The sequence below is a fragment of the Callorhinus ursinus genome, unplaced genomic scaffold (genome assembly GCF_003265705.2).
Source record: "Callorhinus ursinus isolate GAN/ISIS: 27379988/994484 unplaced genomic scaffold, GSC_fseal_2.0 scaffold6, whole genome shotgun sequence".
Taxonomy (NCBI): domain Eukaryota; kingdom Metazoa; phylum Chordata; class Mammalia; order Carnivora; family Otariidae; genus Callorhinus; species Callorhinus ursinus.
This window is the reverse complement of record NW_027397068.1, coordinates 72,832,611-72,853,854: the sequence shown is the minus strand read 5'-3', so window position 1 is coordinate 72,853,854 and position 21,244 is coordinate 72,832,611. Positions and strand designations below refer to the sequence as shown.

General features: G+C 48.7%; 1 protein-coding gene across 2 annotated transcripts in view; it reads right to left on the bottom strand.

Moving 5' to 3' along the window:
* The window catches only part of IGF2R (insulin like growth factor 2 receptor), a 97,171-nt gene that overhangs the window by 70,276 nt on the left and 5,651 nt on the right, over positions 1–21,244 (bottom strand). For both annotated transcript variants that reach the window (XM_073894181.1, XM_025866430.2), the window contains exon 2: positions 7,350–7,489. In XM_073894181.1, coding sequence (XP_073750282.1) covers positions 7,350–7,489 — 140 coding nt within the window. The remainder of the gene's footprint in view (positions 1–7,349; positions 7,490–21,244) is intronic.

Here is a 21,244-nt window from a genome sequence, read left to right as displayed (position 1 = left end):
AAGAGACAGATGTCCAACACCACTGGTCATCAAGGAATTGCATACTGAAACCACATGGCATACCAATTACAACCATTCCACTGACAAAAGTTAAATACCAAGCGTTGGAGAAGAAATGGTCTAGCTCTCCTTTATTGCTTCAGCATGGTATTAGGTCCCAAAATTGAACATTCATGTACCCCATGAGCTACGTATTCAACTCTTAGGTGTCTACACAAAAGAAACCCATGCACGTGAAACACATGAAACATAAGCAAAACCCGGAAACAACCCGAATGCCCATCAGTAGAACAGTGAATAACTTACCTTTGGGAGAGCCACACATTATATGAGTTCCTTGGAACAAACCACAGTGAAACATAACAAGATGGCCGATCTTGAGCAACATAACATTGTTACCACTTTAAGTCCCAGAAAATTACACATAGCATGATACACACTTTCCATAAAGATAAAAATACCACACACATGCAGAGACTTTTGAGAAAGACAGAGACAAAGAAAGGGAAGAAAATTTTAAATACACGCTAATTATTACTCCCACTGAAGGGAGACAAGAAGATGGAGAAAACACACAGACAGTAGTTATTCTCAGGTTACTAGATTTTGTTAGGGATGGGGCTCATCACATTATCCAAAACAGCCAATTAAAGAACAAAAAAGGGGCGCCTGAGTGGCTCAGTTGGTTAAGCATCTGCCTTGGCTCAGGTCATGATCCTGGAGTCGCAGGAATCGAGTCCCGCCTCGGGACCCCTGCTCAGTGGGGAGTCTGCTTCTCCCTCTGACCCTCCCCCCCCATGCTCTCTCTCACTCTCCCATTCTCTCAAATAATCTTGAAAGAAAGAAAGAAAGAAAGAAAGAAAGAAAGAAAGAAAGAAAGAACAGAAAAAGGTTAGTCTACAGATTAGTTATGACTGTGTATCATGAACTCAGGATTGTAACTGGTCCAATTCGATATAAACACCTGAGATCTTCTTTTAAAAAAGAAATAAAAGAGGAAGAAGAGGAGTAGGGTAAAAACTAAGATTCCAGTGGAGAGGGGATAATGGGTTTCAGAGCTGCCCCCACAGCACCAGGCTCACAGTCCATTGGTTCCTTCTCCTGACTTCCCGCCTGCCTTTGTGCAAAGGTCTACCTGAATCGCTTTCCCTAAAACTCCTGAGATCTGTCCGAAAATCTTTTTTCTCGCCCGAGAGCACAGAATCCGGGCAGTCTCCGGGACCGAGGACAGCGCCCCGTGGACAGCGCCTGTAGCCCCGCCCATGGTAGGCGTGTCTAGCGCCGGGAGACGGGGCGGGGCTTCAACGCGCCCCTGCAGCGCGGCGCTCCAGGAGACACGGAGGGCGGGCGAGGACGGCAGGAAGCGGCACGCGCTGCGGCCAGAAGGGGGCGCTCACAGGCCGCAGCCCCCCCACCTTCAAGACCCTCCCCCACGCCTCCTGTCCCCCAACACAGCGGCCCCTTCCGGCCCTGTGCCCAGAGCTCCCGGGGGCTCCTCATAACAGCTGGGCCCGCCTTGAAAAGGAAACGCGGAGGGCCCTGGCCTCGGGCTGGGAGGGATCCAGCCAACCTTTTGCCGCCGCGGCACGGGGCACCGGCATTCCTAAGCGCCAGGCCCCCATCAGCATCGCACCCGCCTGTCCACCTCGCCTTCTTCCTCTGCCCGCTCCGCCCGGTGGCCGGGACCGGCTGCCAACCGGGGCACTCGGGGAGAGGCCGCAGCGAACCGCGGCAGACAACCGCGGCAACCGGCCAGCCTGGCCGTCCTCCCCGGACGAGAGCCGGGTGAGGACTGCGGGGCCGCGGCCAGCACGCCAGGCCCACGGCCAGCTCCCGAGGACGGCGCCAAATGGGCTGGGCCGCGCTCGCCGGGCCCGCCAGACCGCGCCGGGTCCTCCAGACCGCGCGCCGGGCCCGCCAGACCACGCTCTCCAGGCCGGGTCCGCCAGACCAGACCGCACTGGCGGGGCCCCACCAGACCAGACCGCGCAGGGTCCTCCAGGCCGCGCTCTCCAGGCCGGGTCCTCCAGACCAGGCTGCGCGCGCCAGGCCCGCCAGACCGCGGTCTCCAGGCCGGGCCCGCCAGACCAGGCCGCGCTCGCCCAGGCCCGCCAGGCCGCGCCGGGTCCTCCAGACCGCGCTCTCCAGGCCGGGTCCGCCAGACCGCGCTGGGTCCGCCAGACCGCGCGCTGGGCCCGCCAGACCGCGCGCTGGGTCCTCCAGACCGCGCGCTGGGCCCGCCGGACCGCGCCAGGCCCGCCAGACCGCGCGCGCCAGGTCCTCCAGACCGCGCTCTCCAAGCCGGGTCCGCCAGACCAGGCCGCGCTCGCTGGGCCCGCCAGACCAGGCCGCGCTCGCCGGGCCCGCCAGATCGCGCCGGGTCCTCCGGACCGCGCCGGGCCGCGCGCGCCAGGTCCTCCAGACCACGGTCTCCAGGCCGGGTCCTCCAAACCAGGCCACGCGCGCCAGGCCCACCAGACGGCGCTCTCCAGGCCGGGTCCGCCAGACCAGGCCGCGCTCTCCAGGCCAGGCCTCGCCGGGTCCTACAGACCCTGCGTACCAGGCCCGCCAGGCCACGCTCACCAGGGCCCGCCAGACCGCGCCGGGTCCTCCAGACCGCGCTCTCCAGGCCAGGTCCGCCAGACCAGGCCGAGCTCGCCCGGGCCCACCAGACCAGACCGCGCTGGCGAGGCCCCACCAGACTAGACCGAGCCGGGTCCTCCAGGCCGCGCTCTCCAGGCCGGGTCCTCCAGACCAGGCTGCGCGCGCCAGGCCCGCCAGACCGCGGTCTCCAGGCCGGGCCCGCCAGACCAGGCCGCGCTCGCCTGGGCCCGCCAGACCAAACCGCGCTTGCCGGGCCCGCCAGGCCGTGGCGAGTCTGCCAGACCTCGGTCTCCAGGCCAGGTCCGTCAGACCGCGCCGGGTCCGCCAGACCACGCGCTGGGCCCGCCAGACAGCGCTCTCCAGGCCGGGCCCTCCAGGCCGCGCTCGCCCGGGCCCGCCAGACCAGGCCGCACTCACCCGGACCCGCCAGACCAGGCCACGTTCTACAGGCCAGGCCGCGCCCGGTCCTCCCGACCCTGCGCGCCCGGGGGCCCGCCAGGCCACGCTCGCCCGTACCCGCCAGACCAGGCCACGCTCTACAGGCCAGGCCGCGCCGGGTCCTGCAGACCCTGCGCGCCAGGCCCGCCAGGCCGCGCTCGCCCGTACCCGCCAGACCAGGCCACGCTCTACAGGCCAGGCCGCGCCGGGTCCTGCAGACCCTGCGCGCCAGGCCGCGCTCACCCGAGCCCGCCAGACCAGGCCGCGCTCCAGGCCTACCAGGCCTCGCCTGCAACCCTCGGCGTCCCCGGCCGAGCCCAGCCGAGCTCGCAACTCGGCCTCGCTGAGGCTCCAAGCCCTGGTGATCCCGACTTCACAGGCGGCCTCAGGGCCCACCGCGCGGCCACCGGGCCTCCCCAACACATCGCTCAGAGCCTGTCAGACAGGCAGACAACCCTCCCCGTGCTAGTCACCAATGTGCTCCGGCAAGGCTTCCCTCGTTACCCACTTTCCTTTCCCCTCTTTATTGTGTCGTGTCCTTCAACGTGTACTATTCACATGTTCTCTCACCAAGTGAAGAATCCTCTCTACCCAATTTTCCGCCCAGCTGCTGCCTCATTTTTCTGCTCTTTATATGAACACTCTTTAAGAGAGATTTCTATTCTTGCTACCACCAATTACCCTCCCCGCTCAGATACTCCCCCTTGTCCCCTGCACTGGTTGTTCCCTGAGCCACCTGACTCACTCCTTCAGCTCCAAGTCTTTGCTTAAATGTCACTTTCTCAGCGATACTTGCCCCCGTTTAATATTCTTGAACACACACTCCTGAGAACTCCAGCACCCGACTCTCCTTCCTTTTTTTTACAGCGCTCATCACGTTCTAGCGCACTACTTAGCCACTGTGTGTTTGTCTATCCCCCACTCCACTATTAGTGTGTAAGCTCCACAAGAAAAGGGATTTTTGTCTGTTTTAGTGACTGATTCATTCACGTATTTGTTATAAATAAATAAATGAATACTAAGTGTTGGCTGTTTCAAAATATAATTTATATATATATATATATATATCTTTTAAGATGTGACTTAAGTAAATCAGAATAAAATATACTACAATTTACTGAACCATCCCCATTCAGTTAGGTTGTGCCAGCATATTTGCCACACTTACCATTGCTACCAAAAAAATACATCTTGTACCAAAATCTAGGTACAGTGCTAATTCCTCCACTGGTAGGATTTACAGAAGTAGGTTATCGGAATATAGACTTTAAAATTTAACAGGTATTGCCAGACTATCAGGAGAGACCGTAAGTAAGACAAAAACATGAGTTATATCTAAAACTCAACCAGATTATCATCTTAAATATCCAAAAGAATTATATGGTTTTAAGAAAAGGAAAGAATACAGGATTTAAGAGGAAAAGAGATTTTCACATCTTAAGAGTCAGAGATGCAAAATTCAATCCAGCGATCAATCTGGATGACTGTTGTAGGTTTCTCTGAGTGCACACAAGAACTGAACAATACAAATGTCATCTGAAGTCAGGGGCCAGCTTCCTTACAGTAAATGAAGGCACCTGATGCAGCAACTCCAACGGGTCCTACCCAGGTCACCAACAAGAAGCCGGTCAGAATCCCAGGCTTTGGCGGTAAGTAACCACAATTAACACTCTTCCCTGGTGGGTATGTTACCTCAGTTCTGTGGGCTGGTAACAGGCTTCCTGAAGTAGATCTATATAGCTTTTAACCCTCAGAAAGATTAATTAAATTAAGACCAAAGAATTACCATTTGGGATGGCACAAGGAATGTGAACGTATTCGATATTTCTACATACTGGCAATGTTCAACATTATGACTCCAATCAATCCACAGGTTGTAATAACTGAGCAACTGATTGAAACTTGTGACACAGTATTAGAAGATCTAAGAGAATTTCAGGCTTATTATATTTATAAGTTTAAACTGTGGAATTTATAATTATTAGTGCTTAAGTTCTAATTGTCAGATAAGACATATGAAGTACTTTAAAAGGAAATCAAATAAGTAAAACGTAAAAATAATTTTAAATTGTGGCAAAGACGGTTCAGCTAGATTGCAACTGCTGTTCATGGGTCCTATAAAAATGATTGCTAAACTCTTGCCAGATTTACATATGGAACAATATCATATGCCTAAGGAAGAACTAATCTATGATTTTTTTAATCAAAAATAATGTAGTATTGTTTAAACCAAAGTTGAGGTCTTAATATTCATTTCTAAGTACAAAAGCAGCCTTTGTGGGCCCCATAAAAAGTACGTCAACAATTACCTTCCCAAAAGAGTTACAGAAAACCATCCTACCCATAGCAATACAGGCATGTGCCCGTTTCTAGGCTCCTTGCCAACACTCTATGATTCAACCATTTAAACTTCTGCCAATTTGATAGAAGGAAAATGAGATTTCATTATTGCTTTGATTTGCACTTACACCTGGCTTACTAATGAAGTTGTACTGACCATCTGGGATTTCTTCTTTTGTGAACTGCCTGTCTTCCGACTTTGCCATTTTTCCTTGGGTTGTCTGTCTTTCTTATCATTTATTGAGAGACGCTCCTACCTCCCCTGGATTATTTTTCTATTTTGCTAGGTTTCTTCCCAATGTTCTATTGTCATTTTACTTTTAATTTTAACTGATCTGAAATTTCTGTTATAGGATACGAAGGAGGGGCCTAAAGCGGTTTCCTAATGGACAAATAGCTAAATTACACTCCTTTTGGTTATATTTAAGTTCTCATTTATTTTTGATCTACTGCTATACTAGCTTTTCTGTTCCTCCGATCTATCGGGAGCTCCAGTTTTTGTGGCTGTTTTCAAAATTCACATTTTTTCCTTTCTAGCAAGTTCATAAGTTACTTTCTCAGTTGTCCTCTCACAGCCAGGAGTCCGGATTTCCCAGCATGGTTCCCATTTTAGCTCTGCAACTGTCCAATGTGACCCTATGACTCACAAAGCAACATGGCCCAGAATAAGCACCCAGGCTCTGGAGTCCACCTGTCAACATTCGAATCCATAATCATGCAACCTCTGATAAGCTCCTGTAACCATTTTGTGCTTCAGTTTCTCCATTTATAAGAATAAGGGAAACTGAAGTCACCTACTTCAAAAAGTTGCTAAATGAACTAAAGATATTTTACTTAAAAAACATAATGCCTGGCACATAAATGCACAACAAATTTAGTTGTTATTTAGTTATGAAACCAAATTTATAGTAACAAATTCTGTTATTTCTATTATGTAATACAAACTGGCAAAATCAGATCTGATTCAAGATTATCTCTGTGCTAGTGTAAGGTCATTCGCATTCATTCAAACTAGTTTGCTTTCTTGAGTTGAAGAACAGGACAATCCAGAAAGTATCCATCATCTAGCACACCTTTCTCTCCCTTTGGGAGTGTGGAGCTCTGGGAAAAGTATCTGTGTCACGTGTGTCTGGGAGTAAAATGAGACTGGAAACTGCTAGTTTACATCACAGTCAACCTGTACCTTAGCTTTTAACTCAGCTAGTTAACCTCTGGCCTCTCCTTTAACCAACCTCTCCTATTCCATTGGGCCCAGCTTTCTAAAAACGCATTTTACCACCAGATCACCTCCCCCATTACGGTCACAAAGAATCTATAATGGGTCCACTACCTACATCTCAGAAAAAATCAACTCTCCTGCCTGGCTTTCAAAGCCAACCCAACTTGGTCATTCTCAAATTTTGTCCAGCCATGCCAACTTCACAAATCATCCTCCTAGTGACACTTGCTTGTCTGCATCCAGTACCCATCCGTTACACTGTACTTTCTCATCAGCCAGAAATACTGTAGTCAAATATTATAATAAAGTCAAGAGGAAGATTCCCCTTCCTCTTTCTGAAAACCTGAGTAACAGTGACCAACAGGCCCCCCTGTGGCCTCCCTGCATGAGTCATCAAAATAAAACAGCTGTAAGTTGGCCACCTCATTTGCACGTTTTTAAGTAGATCACAGACCAGGTTTAAGAAAAACATGAGAAAGCAGAGCCATCTAGGAAACAGCCTTCTGTATCAATGAGTACAAATGTGCATAATTCTTCATGATTCTTCATGATCATTATTCCACTAGATGGAAGTAATCTAATTTGATCTCATGTTGGACACATGTAAATTGTTACTTTTAACCACGATAAAACAGAAAATGTATATTACATATTATAAGCATATATAAGCACATGTGTAGACAGCTATAGTCATTTTTACAAAAATGGGATCCTGTCCACCCAGTAATTTAAGGGTAGTTCTACTTACCCACGGAATGATAGCTGCTCGCCTTCAAGTCGTGCATACAAACAGCACTTGATGGCCCACACTGGGCAATATCCACGTTTCCACAGATGCTGATCTTATAAAGCATGTTATTTTTGGTATCGACAGCTTCCCATGTATAACTAGAAAGGAAGAAAAACAATTTGTCACTGTCACTGATCTACCAATAATTAAACTTCTCCCCCTAGTTTCACATGCAAGCCACATTTACTTAAGACTACCACAGCCTAGAAGACATACTTTCATCAGCCAAAAATACTGAAGTCAAGCTATGTTAAGTTGAATAGAAGCCAGGACAGAAACCACTAAATACCACCTCGCTCTGGTTCAATCCGCCCTGACGCTGCCGCAAGACTGACCATCATCAAAATACTTACAAATTCTACAATGTAAGAATATCAACTCTCATAAGTAACTGCTCAAGAATCATGTTGAATATAAGACAGTTACCCTTCCAATCACACTGGAATGCTGAAAAGCCAAGGGACTGTTTTTAACTTTATGTTATATAAAAACGAGTTATGGCATGAAAGACAATTCTCTTTGGTTTTACCTTTTACGGCTACAGGTTAGATCCAAAATTGACAAGATGAAGTTGTGCGATAAATCAACAATCTGACTCAAACTCGGACAAAATTTACTTTAGCTTGATCCACTCCATCAAGCATTTAACATGCATTAAAACTCACTCTCTGTTCAAGCCTCTGGCAAAGTAAATACTGAGTCAATTGTTCAGGAGTCAATCTGCATACTTGGGACAAAATAATGGTTTTGTCAGTTCTGTCAAAACAATTATTCTCAATTCTCCACTCTTCCTGGGGAGAATGTTTTGTCCGTTTTGTAAAATAGGGGTCATTTCCTCAGCAAGGCTAAAGACAGGAAATGAGGAAAGTAACTAAAAAGCTCCTTGCAAAATGCAAAGATACTGTATTAATTCAATTGCATTGCTGAAGAGAAGTTAAATATGAATTGCTTAGGTTCAGCCCACTCGGGAGTTGTGGGGCAGGGCCAGAGAGGGGGGGTTGCTAAGCCCTGAGACCAAGCAAGTGTAGGAGTGTATCTCCCCAAAGCAGTACCACCTTGACAGTAGAAAGTGCTGGCTCACAGAAGTAGCAGTGCTCTTCCCAGAGCCCCCCTTCCCGTGGGCCTCGGGACAAGGACACACACAAAACACTAGGCAACATGGCTCTTCCTGCCTAGAGGCAGCCTTCCCCTCCCCCCATAGCCCTGTCCAGTAAGGGAGGAGCCCCAAAAGTGGGGTTGTTGGCAGGCAAGGAGCCAAGCACTCTCCTGAACCTAGGGCTTGAGACTGATCAAATTTACCTGCCAAGAAGCAAAGAGACATAAGCACACAAAAGCACTCAGGCAGGGTGGCAGAATGCTCCCCTAGTTCTGACAGCCAGGGCTGGGAACCTGAAAAACAGGCTGGTGTGCTCCAACAGAGCCCGCCTTGAGGTAAAGCCAGGCTCATAAGCAGTTACCACTGAAGGTCGCTTCTTTTTTCAAGCATAATTGATACAAAATGTTACCTCAGTTTCAAGTGTGCAACATAGTGATTCAGTATCTCTATTCCTTAGGCTATGTTCGCCACAGCTACCATGTGCCACCACAGGCGGCTATTAGAATACCACTGACCATATTCCCTATATGCTGTGCCTTTCATCCCCATGACTCATTCATTCTGTAACTGGAAGCCTGTACTTCCCACTCCCCTTCACCCATTTTGCCCATCCCCCTACCCCTCTTCCCTCTGGCAACCACCCATTTTGAACTCAGCTTCTTTATCAGTAACCCCTTAGAGTTATCTCCTAAAGGCAGGAAGGCTAAAGGCAAAAGAAAATAACCCAAGTACCACCGGGCATGAGAAAGTCATCAATAAAGGCCTGTTTCCTTTGACCTTCACTAACCTTTATTCATTTGCTTCACAAATATTTAAGGACTTCCTGCAGAGGAATTCAGGGGTGCAGCAATGATCAAAGCAGACCAGAAAATCCCTGCCCCCGCAAGACTGCGCAGTCGGGGGGGGGGGGGGGGGAGAAAATAAACAGGTAAACAAATTCACATACTAGCATGCTGAGTGCTCTAGCAAAAACCAAATTTTGCCTGCTGGGAAATGAACAAGGACCTACTTTAGACGGAGTCTTCTAAGGTAGCATTTGCCCTGGGACTCGAACAACAAAAAGGAGCAACTCAGGGGAAGATATGATGGGAAGAATATTCTAGCGGATGGACTAGCCACCGCCACGACTAGGCCCTGCGGACGGAATGAACTTACCAGCACCCTGACGGAAAAGAGGGCAATGTGGCTGGAGCAAGGTGGGGGGAGGCCAGGAGATGGGGAAGGCCGGCTACATGGGGGGCTTCGCAGATTCAAGGAGGCAGTTCTGATTTTGCGCTTGAAACAAAGTAAGGCCACTCAAACACACTGTGTATCTTTCCTTGAAATTTTAAGCTAGTGTTTTTATTTGCAGAGTATTAGTAAAACTTTTCTATTGATTACAGTTAATTAAAGAAAAATGCTAATCTCTTACTCAAGAGCCAAGACTATATTTTTCTGGGTACTAGACATCGAATCTAAAACCTTAATAGTGGCATCATGAAAGTGTTTTACAATTCTAAGTATATGAGAGAGGTATGTAAAGGTATATTTTAGAATGAATCAACTGCTAGGAATCAACTCTACAGAAATCCACACAGTACCTAAAATGCTATACTTTTCTTAAAAACAGAAATCCACTGCTGATTTTGCAGAGGTGGTATTTAAACAAGGTAGTTGTAAAGAGTGTGTGCTTAGGGAGCAGAAAAGAGATGAAAAAAAAAGAATGTGAATATTGTCTTGATTATCTGGAAATCAGTGTCCCCAGAAAGAAAAACGTTGCTCTATTCGATTTTCTTTTCTCTATTTGCATTTCATAATTGCTTTGTCAAGATTTATCAAAATGGTAAGTAGTTATGGGAGTGAGGAGTGATGAGGATCCTATGAAAGTATTTGAGTGCTGGCTTTTTTCTGGGGGTTGATATAACCACCTACCACAGGGCAGCCCCTCCAGGCTGGCACCTTCAACGCCACTCGCAACCTCAACCTGAAACAGCTGGTGTAGAGTCCTTCATCACATCACTTAAAAAGGAAGGAATGACCGCAGCATGTTTCTAATCTATACTACACCAAACCTCTGGAAGAAAATATTTGCAAGCTGTGTAGAAATGTAGTGTACGTACACACACACACACACACACACACACTCACAAGAGTGCGCGCGTGCACATTTGAAATGTGTCCGCAATATGAAGATCTCCGGCAGCAAGACAGTACGAGCACCCTCTGGCATTTCCTTGAATCTCTGACACTCAAGCATCAAGTGTTCAGGTCACTGTGGCTCTACCCGCTCCGAGAGAAATGGCGGGACATGAGGAGGTGGAACAGAGCGAACCGCAAAGGCCCAAGGAAGCAGCTGGTCAATGGGAAACAACACCCAGCAGCCCTGCGAAATTCGGCCAACATCCTCAGAGGAGGCAGCCCATTCCCAGTAGAACTGCTCTTCTGGACACACCATCTGTGTGAGAACCTTGGCTTTGAAAATGAGCAAAAGCAAGCAAGATCCCTGCCATACTACCCCATTTTCCAGAGTGTAAAGCATAGTAAGCCAACGTCCCCCTCCCACTCTCAAAAAATTCAAATTCATTTCAGTGCACACCTGGTGCTTCTAGACACACATGTAGACCCAGTAAGTCCTCTGGACCCACAGCTGTTACACCAGCACTCCTGGCACAGCCCACACACAACATGGGTCTTCTTAGGTGTCCCCAACCACACAGCTCCTGGAGGCAGTCACGACCTCCCCCACCCCCAACACGGGAAGAAAGCCATGGGGGGCCAGGATGGCAGCACGGCACTGCTCTCTCAGCAAAGCCACCCACCCTTCTTCCACCGTCCCAAGCACCTCGGCCCGGGAGCCAAAGATTCCCAGGCTCAGGAGATCAAGCCCCTTGCCCAACGTCAAGGAGTTATGAAATGCGCCAGGTCCATCTGAGCTCCAAGGGCAAGTGTTTAACCACCAACGTGAACTGCCTCATTTATTTTCAATTCTTAAAAGTTTTTTTTAACTTCCCAGAAAATAGTTTCACTTACAACACTGCAACTGACAAAACAGTCCATAGAACTTAGTTTAAATCTTGTCACAATAAATGCCACTAAAATGACAGATCCCGTCTGCGCGAGCCAATCCACCTGAGGATGGCCCCTTGAGGAAACGCCGTGAACCTGTGTGAGATGCAGGCTGCCCCGTGCCACACTGCCCAAGAGACCGTAACTTTCCAAACTCAAGTTCTCCTCCACATTTTACACTTCCTGCTGCTCTCCACCCCCATCCACTTCTGCTGCTCTTTTGCACACTTTTGCACACCAAAGGTGCCGCCTTCTGCAAACTCTCTTCCCTCACCCAGTGCTATCAGGCCCCTTGGCCCCCTTCCCACAGCTGCCCTTGCCCCCCCTTTGTGGACCCAAGCTGGTTGAGGACTTCACTTGAGAGGGACACTCATCTCTGACTCACTCTCCTTCAAAATGAGTACTCAGCTCGGCAGAGAGCTGCCCTTTGATACCCCAACCCAGAGTCCAACAGTGTCACCAGTAACTGGGAAACATCCTACCATCACTCCTTCAGATCCGGCGGACGAACAGGGGAGGGGGCAGAGATCACACACAAGGCAAATGACTTCAAGACATCTCTGATTTTAAAGTGAATTCTGCTCCTGAAATATGCCCTGAACATGGACAATTAATTTCACCATAAAAAGTGAGCAAACAGGCCAAGTCCTTCCCTTAAAGAAAGCTTCAAACTGTCGGCCCCTGACTGCAAATCCCACGGCCTCCACCGACAGCGGCTTGGACTACCACAGTCAGTCCGCGTCTGTTCGGTGGCACAGAGGTTCCATTTTAACCTCATTTGGTTTAAATTTCATAATATCCTGAAAAGTGTTGGCAGATTCCCAGTGAGAAGGAGGCACACAAGTAGCATACTGTCAACCAAGCCGAGACAGGAAGGCATTCCTACTTTCCCAATACTGCTCCAGCAAAGGCCGCATGCATAACCCATCCTGGGCGAGAGCACACCCCTCTAGGGGCAGGGAGGAAGCCGCAAAACCAGCTGACCAACACAACGGCCCAGAGTCCAGAAAGCTTAATGAAGAAAAATGCAGGGCCATCTCCACTGAACGAGGTCGCTATGTCTGTCCGAAAGAAGAAAATTCCAAAGAAAAAGCCAGAGAGGTACAACTGGACAAAATGTGTAAACTAGTTGAACTTGGTGTCTTCCTGGGACGCCTCTCAGGTTTTCCTCTCTGTCATCACTGAGTATTTGCAAAACTGCAATATATTGCAAATTAGAATTTGGGTTTCTTTCATTTTTAAAACCACTAACATCTAAAATACAGTACATAAAATTCCACTGTAAAATGTAGGATATGCCCAACCTCTTAGAGGAAAAAAAACTTAGAAAACTGAGTTCCTTCCCCCCAACACAAAACAGACCCCTGAACCCTCATGTGCTCTTCTTCATGCTTTCTGCCACAAAGTCACACTCTTGAAACATACCTTAGTTCCCTCACACTCCATGAGTCTTGGGGTTACGGTAATGGTCATGAAGCTATTAAACTTTTTATTACTGGCCTACAATTAATTATTGGTTTATAAAGCCATATAGAGGTATGATGGAATCAGTAATAAAATTAATAAGCATGTGTGAATCTATAATTTGGTTCTTAAAAGAAAAAAAAAACAAAGCTCGGTAATGTGGGCTAAATTCACACAGCACAGTAACTGGCTAGAGGAATGTTTTTCTGAATCCAGAGTGAGCAGCAAATCTAAAATTTTAGGGACAAGGGAAAAGTTTTTCCAACCTGAATATCAGAAAAAGATTTTCCTATTTTTGGCCTGCATCCAAGTCCTCTTGCAGAATATTCAGGAAATCGCTTGGCTCACTTCTGCCCCTTATCATTACCAGATAGTTTCTCAGCTCATATATCCAGCTCGCTAACCTTCAAAAATCTGGAACAGTCTCCTAAACTTAAGAAGGGGGGAGGGGGCGTGCAGGGGGAAAGGAGGGCGTGGAAAGAGGCAGGATTTCCAAAATGGACATTTGCAGCAGAATGTCAAGAGCTGAATGTAACCACTGTTGTCAACAACTTTCTGCAGCCGACACTAAAAGAGAAGAATCTGATTTGGCATGATAAATCTGCACCCTGGTCTCAAGGCCAGGGGACACATGAGTTTGACACAGCATGGCAAAAGCTTATATAGGAAGTACTTCACTTCCTATTCGAACAAACCCACAAAGCTGTGGATACAGATATGGGCCTGCACCAAAAAAAAAAAAAAAAGGCAAGAAAGCGCCAGACATTAGTCTTTGGTTTTCCCGGGTGGTTACAAAGGGTCTGGGAGCAAGAAGCCAGTTGGCTAACGAGGGATCCTGCTGGAAGCAAGGCTCTAAGTCAGCACCAGAGCCTAAGGCACTAGGGGATGGGCAAGGGGGTGGCCCAGCAAAGTTTTAAGCACCATGAGTGACTAACAGAGGTCGTGTGAAAGAGAGAGGGAGGTGAGCTTCACTCAGGAAGGTGCCACAGGAAGTGGAAGGAGCCCACAGACGTGGCTCCGACTCCCGCCCCACCCTGACCAGCTGTGTGGGACACGCTTAATCTCCCGAGCCCCGACTTCCTCATCTATGTAACTCAGCTGCAGCACAAAGTCACTGTGAGGAAAAGCGTGACCAGGAATGTTGAACTTTTGAGGGACTAGGATTTAAGGCTTTCATCTGATCAATAGAAGGCTTCAGGCTGCTTAAAAATGGAGTTTACAAAAAAAGGTACATTGGCTTAGAGCCTCCTAAAGGAATGTCACGTAACACTGGCCAGGAAATGGAGGGGGCAGGCCCTTATCTCGGGCCATCTCCATGGAGCTGGGAGAGCTCAAGACAGAGACTCGGGGGGGGGGGGGGCTCAGGACACACACACACGCACGCAAACACACACACACGTGCGCGCAAACACGCGCAAACACACGCAAACACACACACACAAACACATACACACACACGCAAACACACACGCAAACGCATACACACACACACGCACGCAAACACATACACACACAAACACACACACGCAAACACACGCGCGCAAACACACACACGCGCACAAACACACGCATGCGCGCGCAAACACACACACACACACACGCATGCATGCAAACACACGCGCGCAAACACATACGCAAACACACACACACACGCAAACACCTGCTGCCTCCTGGGATCTCCCAGGACAAGACAGCCACTTTGGGCCTACCCACGCCTGGGCCACGCAGCCAGCAGCTGCCACCAGAACAGGCCCGACGAATCTAAAACGCTGGCCGAGGTGCAGCGGAGAAAGGACGGGACATACCCTTCCTAAGGAGGCTCCACTGCAACGCAAGGTGTGGAGTTCTTAGTCAGTTGGCAAGGGCCCCTCCACAGCACAAACCTCTCAAAAGGACCGTCCGTCCTTCCTCTGCTGGGCCCGCGGCACTTTTGCTAGGGTCAACTCTACGATATCAGGACGCAGGCCTGTGTATTTCAACCCTAAACCCTCTGTGAGGATTTTTTTAAAATCAGAGTAATTACCTGGATGTTCACAGACTTTGTTCCTCATACACATAAAGAAAAGTTGGATTACAGGCTACACGTCCTTAATTATACGGATGCCTGAATTCGACTGCTTTTAAAGCCATCCCACCAGCCCACGGCACAGAATTCAAACCATAATGCTCAGTCCCCTCGTAAGCTATCACCAGTGTCCCAGAAAACCCTCCCAGCCCCAGTGCCATTCCTGCAGAGACCGAACCACCAGGGGAGTCTGCCCTCCTAGCTGCTGGGCAGTCCACTTGGCTGCAGGACACCAACGACGCTGCATCAGGTGCCCAGTCTTCACCAGGCCAGTGCGGTTGACACAGGAGAAAAGTCTCTGCTCTGAAGATGCTGGGGTCAAATGTCAGGCCGGCACCTACAGCCCAGCAAAACCTAACACCCTACTGGGAAAAGGAAACACACAGGGCACCCCTTTAGTGCCAGGCATCGCCACCATGAGTTCATTTCAAAAGAACAGCATTATCTCACCTCATCCTCAAGACCTTTTCTGAAGTATAAGGGAAACATCTGTTGGGCAACCCCGTGCCCCACACTTTTGCTGAATGATCTGCAAACACTGTCCCTCAACCGCACCCAACCTCTCCAGGTAGGTGCTGCCCCCCTTCAGACACAGAATGACAGCTCTCTGAGGTCCACGACCTTGCCTCCAGCCACAAGTTGGGAAAGTGGCAAAGCCAGCACTTGAAGAAGGCCTGTCCTGCCTCAGAGCGCGTGGCCCTCCCCCACACGGCCACAGGAGAAGCGTCACCAACTGAAACATGACCTGAAGAGAAAAGGCGGCCATTTGCTAAACCGCTGCCCTGAGCAGATATCCTGCTTTCTTGGCTCACTAGGGAAACCAAAACAGAGACTTCCACGTCCCTATCAAATGTACCCGTCTGCCTGCACCGTCCTCACACACTCCCCTCCCTGAGGCCCGCCCTTCGTGGTGCCCCGGCTGCCAGACTTGTCCCCTGTTTAGGGACAGCACCCAGGTTTTGTGTTGTCTCTCTTCTCCTTCCTTCTCTCCCTTCGCCCTGGGTCACCAATCTTTCTCTCTGTGCGGGATCACTCCCTTCAGCATACCAAACTTTTGTTAAGAGATCCCACTTTTTACAACACTCCTCCTTGCACCCACATGCCAGTGCGGCACCCACCCATCCCTCTGATCCCTTCACAGCAAACTCCAACCCTACTGTGTGCACATCCTATGCTCTCACATTCCCTCAAAGCCAACTGGGCTTTCCCCCACCTCTCCACCAAAACCTGTGTTGTCATCACCAAAGACCTCTGTGCTGCCAAATCCACTGGTCACTTCTCAGTCTTCGTGGTACTTGACCGCGCCACATTCGACACACCCGACCACTTGCTTCCTACAACCCGGGCTTCCCTGGGCTTCCAGAACATTACGCTCTCTTGGTTCTCGTCCCATCTCCCTGGCAGCTCTTCATCAGCTTCCCCTACAGGCTCCCCAGCATCCGGCAGACCTCTAAGAACAGGGTCCCCCAGACTTGGCCTCCACCACTCCCTAAGTACTCGCTCCAGTGCTTTCCAGCTACACAACAGCAGCTCCCAAATGGACATTCCCAGCCCAGGGCACTGCCCTCAACCCAAAGGCACAGCTCTAGGTGCCCACTCGACCTCCCCAGTCAGATGCTAGGATGCATCTCAACATCAACATGGACAAATCAACACCTTGTCTTCTCCCTAAACCTGCTTTTCCCATAGCCCTCCCCATCTCTCAAAACAGCAACTCTATTTGCAATGCAACTTCCAATTGCACAGACTAAACCCTGTGCTCATCTTTCTCTCCTCACATCCCAGAAGCAATCCTCAGAAAATCCATCAGCTCCACCTTCAAAATATCCAACTCGGACCACTCTTCACCACACTGTTTGCTACAACCCTGGTCCACTCTACTGTCACTTCTTACCTGGTCTATCAGAAGTCCCAGCTTTCTCCCTTGGCCACCACCCACCCTATGTCACTCCTCTGCTCAAAATCCTCCCAGGGCTCCCACCTCCCTTGGAATAAAAAAGCTAGAGTCACTACAATGGCCTATGGGACCGAGCCCCCAGCTGCTTCTCCCCCTTCCCTCCGGCCCTCTCCTTCTGCTCCCTCAGACACTCATGCTAGCCCCTCCATCATGTCCCAGCCGCATCGGCGTGCTCACGTGCTCCCCGCCAGAGCAGCTGATACGTGGTCCCCAGTGTGAGGCACTTCCTTCGTGGTCTCTGCTTGTAGGTCATCTTACAGAAAGGCCTTGGAGAGGTGCACCCTTCCTTGTAAAGGGGTCCCGCCCGCAGCTCTTCCTACCCTCAGTGTCAACCAAAGGCCACCTCAACAAAGACAGAAAAGAGAGCCACGCTGGCTTCTCACTTCGTTTGTGGTGAGGAACACATGTACAGCACACAGCAGGCGAAAGAGCTCAGAGGAACAATGAGGGTGACTCAGTGGAGATGCACCCCTGTCACTTCTAGGAATCCACTTCTTTGGCACTTCCATTCTGGCGGTTTGGTTTTCTATTTTCAGACTAGGGGCAAAGAGTAGGGAGTGTCAGGGGAGTTTCTTGTTTTCAGTACAAAACCATTTCACAACATGTAACTGGTTTCAGAGAGAAGAGAACCTACAGATGGCAACAAATGAAGTTTACACACAATCAAAATCCAACGGTGCATCTCTTCCTGAGTGGGCTCTCCGTGTGCACGTTCCTACAGCACACACAGAAGTGTGAGGAATATTTACAGCATTCCAGCACAAAGGCCCTGATTGAAAACTTTCCTCCCAGGCTGCCCACGGGCAACTAGATGTCAAAGGCCACTTTCCGATGCTCCCACATCCCGCAATCTTTGCCTCCATACCTTAAAACAAAACTAAGAGTAACACCTTCACGATCTCTCTAATTTCCTACAACTCGCCCCGCCGTCTGTGAACCACAATACTTGTCAGGATCTGCTCCCTCCACCCAAGGGAACCGCCCTCCGTGAGTCTATGGAAGGACAGTTACCCTAGTGGATCTAAGAGCACACAAAAGCTAACAGAAAAGTCCCACCGAAGGTCTCTAGCTGCTCTGAAGGGCAAGTTTCACGCTCACAGATCTCGAGTAACTGGCACTACCCCCTCCCCGCCCCCGCGCTGGGAAGGGTTCACGCCGACCTGCCCCCCTGCACTGGCTAACAGAGACGAAAATAGGCAGATGACACAGGGCTTTGGGCACCTCAAAATCCTCTTCAACAGCAGCTGTTGAAGTTGAGCAGAACGGCGGAGCTGAGGATGTGACTGCACACCCATCCCCCCCACCTCGGCTTGCCTTCTCGTTCCCCATTCCCACCTACGACAGACAGCCTGCAATCCAGCACCCACCCACCCACCCCCATCCAGGGAAGGCCAGGGAGAGCTAAGAAGGGACCCCTGCTGACCACTGACACCAACGCAAAAGTCAGCTGGGGCTTCTTAGCCCCGACAGGAGATGAACAAGGAGGCTCTCTCTCTTTCCCTGGACGGCAGAACTGCTGCAGCCACTCCAGGAAGGAAGACAAGCCAAGAAAACTGCAGGAAGGGGCCCAGGGCCGGCCTGACATATGGCATCTGGCATCCGCCCAAAGCCTACACCTCCTATCATCAAGCTCCTCCTTGTTTAAGGGAATTTGAGTTGGGCTTTCTGCAACTCACAACTGAAGGAATCCTGAAGGATGCATACCTCAGAACCACAGAATTTTGGATGCAAAATGGACCCCGAGAATCGCACAGTCCAGTGGTTTCTAAACTTTTTCAAATGATGGAAACGTTTCTTTCTCAAAAGGACTCTTTTGATGGAGTGCCAATGTAGAAAACGGCTAAAGAGGCAACACTCTCTGGTTGAGGCAGAAACCCCAAGGCACTAATACAGAGAGAATCCAGGGGGTGCAGAGTAACCGGCTAAAAGTATCATGAAGATAAGGCGGCAACTCTAACTTACAGACAGAAAGTAATCACCACCGCCACGCCACCACTGTTTATGAACACTGAGGATGGGAGAGGCACTGAAATGCATTTGAATTCCTCAAACCAACCCTAAAAACTTGACTAGCACCCTGATTTGACACCAAAGGAAATTAAGGCCTACAAGGACCTAATAACTAATAAAGGGAGGGGTCCAAATTCAAACCCAGGACAGCCGCTGCCCTCTCTCATGGAGGAAACTGAGATCCAGAGAAAGGAGATTTGCCAGAGCCAAATCAATAATCCAGCTCTCCTCTCTCCAGCTGCAAGCAGGACATACTGCACTTGGCCAACTGCAATCAACACGGGTTTATCAGCTATGTCCTGGCAGGCAGAGGCTGGAGGTGATACCTGGGAGGGCAGAAAAGTCCCGAGATTTGAAGGGCAGACACAGAGATGCATCAGCCAGAGCCCTGCCTCGCCCATCCCCCAACCTCCCCCCAAACCATTTAGAGCCAAGATCCAACAACTGCTTCCAGCCCTACCCTGCACAGCTGCACCAGGACAGGCAACAAGTGTCCAAAACGAGACTTACCGCCAAGACCACAATCAAGACTCCCCAGTCATCAAAAGGGCGCCAACGCCATGAAAACGAGGACAAACTCCCAACAAAAGAAACTGGGCCCAAGGAAAGAGAATTAACAGAGCAATCGGAGCAGAACTTTACAATCTATCTATCTTCGTAGGAATGATGAAAGCTGTAGCAACCACAAAGATGGATTCACAGGCAGCTGTGAATATTCATCAGCTGAAGACCTTGTTGAAATAAAAATTAAGAGAAAAAACAACAATAACAGAAAAGTTTTAGAGCTTACGAGCAACAGATTGGCTAAGCGGGGAGATGGGAGACAAGACTTTCTTCTGGAACTCTACGTGGTAGCCAGATACAAAGTATTAAAGACAAGTCGAGCAGGAAAAAGAGTAAGTTACAATAAAGAAAAGCTGAACAGCACAATTACAGAAACTTTGACCCAAATGGAGAACAGTTTTTCCAAACACACAGAACACTCCCAACTTGACTAGGTGCTAGGCCACAAGGGAAAAAACTAGTGGGTTCAGGAAGTTGAAACAGTTAGAACTTCTGGATCCTGAAGAAAACTATTTAGAATTTAAGGATAAAAAAACTATATAACAAAGCTCTGAGTGGCACAGTCCTTGGAGCAAAGAAACATATAGCTTTAAATTCATCTCATATTATGTAAAATAATTTAAAATAAAAGATCTAAGCTTTTCAACTAAGTTACTAAGAGAGAGCAGAAATTAATAAAATTGAAAATACACAGTGACAGAGCTGGGTAAACAAAAAAGGTAGACGGTAGACAAATCTTTACTAAATATGAAGACAAAAATGCACAAACATCAGAACCTTTTTTTTAATTTATCTAGAGATACAAAAAGTATTTTCAAAAATGTAAGAGTAGCACAATATATATTTATATATGACCGCAAAATTAAAATGACAATTTTTTTCAAAGATTTTATTTATTTATTTGACAGAGAGAGACACAGCGAGAGAGGGAACACAAGCAGTGGGAGAGGGAGAGGGAGAAGCAGTCTTCCCGCTGAGCAGGGAGCCCGATGTGGGGCTCGATCCCAGGACCCTGGGATCATGACCTGAGCCGAAGGCAGACGCTTAATGACTGAGCCACCCAGGCACCCCTAAAATGACAATTTTCTAGAAAATATAGAGTTTTGGTAAACTGGCTCAAGAAAAACTAGAAAATCTGACTAGATACATAAAGAAGGTAAAACTGAAACCATAAGCAAAACTCCTCTTCCACTGTACTCTACCTTCTCAAAAACACCAGGCCCAGATAGTTTTACTGGGGAGTTCTACCAAAATTTAAGGAAGAGAAAACACCCATCTTATACAAAACTGTTCCACAGCATATAAAATACTAAAAGCAAACTAGCTTTTACCACAAAGCAAACATATTCTTGATGCTAAACTCAGCCAAGAACAGCATGGCAAAGAACATTACAGTCCAATCGCACTTAAAAACAGCTATAAGCATCCTAAATAAAATGTTAGTAAACAGAACTAAATATATTCATGAAAAAATAAACTTTCAGCCTCTCCTCACATCATACATAAAAATTCACCCAAAAAATTGGTCATAGGGCTAAACATAAAAGTTAAAACCATAAAACTTCTAGACAACCGTAAGAAAAAATCTGCTTGACTTTGAGTCGACCAGTGGTTCTCAACCGGAGGTAATTTTGTCCACCAGGGGCCATTTA